Raw genomic sequence first — 2,273 nt, forward strand, 5'->3', positions numbered from 1 at the left:
TTTTTTTTATGTCCTAACTTTTGCTTAGGCCGCCTCTTTCGAGGTTTTCAACCTAGCGGACCCTTTTTTTTGTGGTGGGCCGTACACAATTTAGACTCATGCGGGCCAGAAGTGTAGGAACATGCAGTTTAGGCTCATGCGTCAAGGAGCGTTGCAACTTCAAGGATAATACTTCTTCAAAAACTTGTCATTGATAGGGCCGATTCTCATGTAATCTGCATTAACCAGCTTGTAAGCCCCACTTGAGTAAGCTTCTTATATGCCATATGGCCCATCCCATTTTGAAGTGAACTTCCCTACAGGTTTATGGGAAGTAATAATGGGTCTTCGTATGACAAGGACTTGATCTCCTACTTGAAAGGATCTCAGGAGAACTCTTTTATTGAAGGCGCGAGACAATCGAGCTTGACAACATTCAAGACTCTGTTGAGCTTCCAACCTCTTCTCATCAAGAGCCTCCAACTCTGCTAATCGAAGTCGAGCATTTTCTTCATCAGTGATCCCTTCTTGAATATCCAGTCGTAATGAAGGTATTTGACGCTCGAGTGGCAAGACAACTTCGACTCCATAAACGAGCAAATAAGGAGTCGATTATGTTGGCGTGCGGTGAGTCATCATATATGCCCATAGAGCTTCTTCCATACGGTCATTCCAATCTCGTTTGGATTTGGAGACGACTTTCTTAAACAAGTTGCATAGAGTTTTGTTGAATACCTCAGCTAGACCATTGGCGGCAGCATTGTACATCGAAGACTTACGTTGCTTGAAGACAAAGAAATCACAAATCTTGTTCATCAACCTATTATTGAATGGATTTCCATTATCTGTTATTATGTAACAAGGAATGCCAAAGCAATAGATTATGTTTACTCAGATGAAACTTGCAACATTTTCCTTCTTTACCTCCTTAAGAGCAACAACTTCAACCCATTTTGAGAAGTAGTCAGTTGCAGCCAAGATGTATAGATGCCCACCAGAGGATTTGGCAGTGGTCCAACAATATCCAATCCCCAGGCGTCAAACGGCAAGGATGCCACAGTCGGGTGTAACACTTCAGGAGGTTGATGAATAAAATTTGCATGTAATTGACAAGCCTTGCATCTTCGAGCATAGTCCAAGCAATCTTTTACCATCGTTGGCCAATAATATCCCATCTTTTTATATGGAAGTGGAGCTTTGGTCCAGAATGGTGTAACCCACATACCCCAGAATGTGACTCTTGCAAAGCTTGGAGTGCTTCTTCTTCCCCCAAGCATCGCAAGAGTACTCTCTCTAATGACCTTCTGTATAGAGTATCTTTGTAGTAAAGGAAGCGAGGTGCACGACGACGGATTTCAGTCCTTCTTCTCAGACTTTCTGGAAGTATCCCATAGATTAAGTAGTTGATAATGGGTTGTCGCCATTCTTCTTTCTCTGTTTCAGAAACAACGACAAGATGCTTGAGTTCATTTTCTTCACCTTCAACCTCATTTGGCGGCGGTACTACTCATTTTTGGTAGACAGTAACTTGCACTTGATCAGGCAGGGTTAACGATGAAGCTAGGGTAGCTAAAGCATCAGCCTTCTTATTTTCTTTCCTTGGCACATGCTGAATAGTCACATCACCAAGCCACCCCATTAATTTTTAGCGTAATCATGATATGGGCGTAGTTCAGGCTTCTTGACCTCGTAACTACCTAAAAGCTGGTTGATCACCAACTGAGAGTCACCAAAGACTTGTAATTGCAACCGGTTCATTTCGACAACTATTTCAAGCCCAAGTATTAGTGCTTGATACTCAGCAACATTGTTAGAGCAGAGTTGCATCAACGTAAAAGAGTAGGGCAGATCTTCAACTTGAGAAGTGACAAATATACACCAGCACCAGATCCTCCGCGATGTGCAGCACCATCAAAGTGCATCTTCCATGGAGGTTGAACTTTAATGACCATTGCGTCCTCATCAGGCAGTTCATGAGTTAGCTCCCAATCATCAGGTATAGGGTGATCTGCCAAGAAGTCGACCAATGCTTGTCCTTTTATAGCCTTTTGAGGGATATACAAAATCTTGAATTGTTGAAATTGGAGATACCATCTCGCTAGTCGTTCATTAAGAACAGGTTTTGACATCACGAACTTGATGGGATTTGCTTTAGAAACAAGACGAACAATATGAGCTTGAAAGTAGTGCTTTAACTTTTGAATTGAGAAGACTAGCGCCAAACACAACCTTTCAATTGGCGAATAATTCAGCTCGTTTGGTGTCATCATCCTGCTCAAGTATTAAAGAGAGTT

At 42.1% G+C, this 2,273-nt stretch overlaps 1 protein-coding gene across 1 annotated transcript; it reads right to left on the reverse strand.

The window, feature by feature from the left end:
* Nucleotides 1–206: 206 nt before the first annotated feature.
* LOC138903182 (uncharacterized) lies at nucleotides 207–1,806 on the reverse strand. The gene is made up of 5 exons (XM_070191110.1): nucleotides 1,677–1,806; nucleotides 1,205–1,482; nucleotides 904–1,154; nucleotides 715–799; nucleotides 207–296 (listed from the first exon to the last, which is right to left on the reverse strand). Exons 1-5 carry the CDS (start codon nucleotides 1,804–1,806, stop codon nucleotides 207–209), a joined length of 834 nt encoding a protein of 277 aa, XP_070047211.1.
* Nucleotides 1,807–2,273: the final 467 nt, after the last annotated feature.

This window comes from Nicotiana tomentosiformis, chromosome 12 (genome assembly GCF_000390325.3).
Source record: "Nicotiana tomentosiformis chromosome 12, ASM39032v3, whole genome shotgun sequence".
In the NCBI taxonomy this organism is placed as follows: domain Eukaryota; kingdom Viridiplantae; phylum Streptophyta; class Magnoliopsida; order Solanales; family Solanaceae; genus Nicotiana; species Nicotiana tomentosiformis.

Coding starts and splice junctions, on each gene's coding strand:
- LOC138903182 (XM_070191110.1), bottom strand. CDS start 1,806: ATGCAACTCTGCTCTAACAATGTTGCTGAGTATCAAGCACTAATACTT. Junction 1,483..1,676: donor GGTGATCAACCAGCTTTTAG/GTAGTTACGAGG, acceptor AAAAATGAGTAG/TACCGCCGCCAAATGAGGTT. Junction 297..714: donor CCGCCAATGGTCTAGCTGAG/GTATTCAACAAA, acceptor ATAAACCTGTAG/GGAAGTTCACTTCAAAATGG.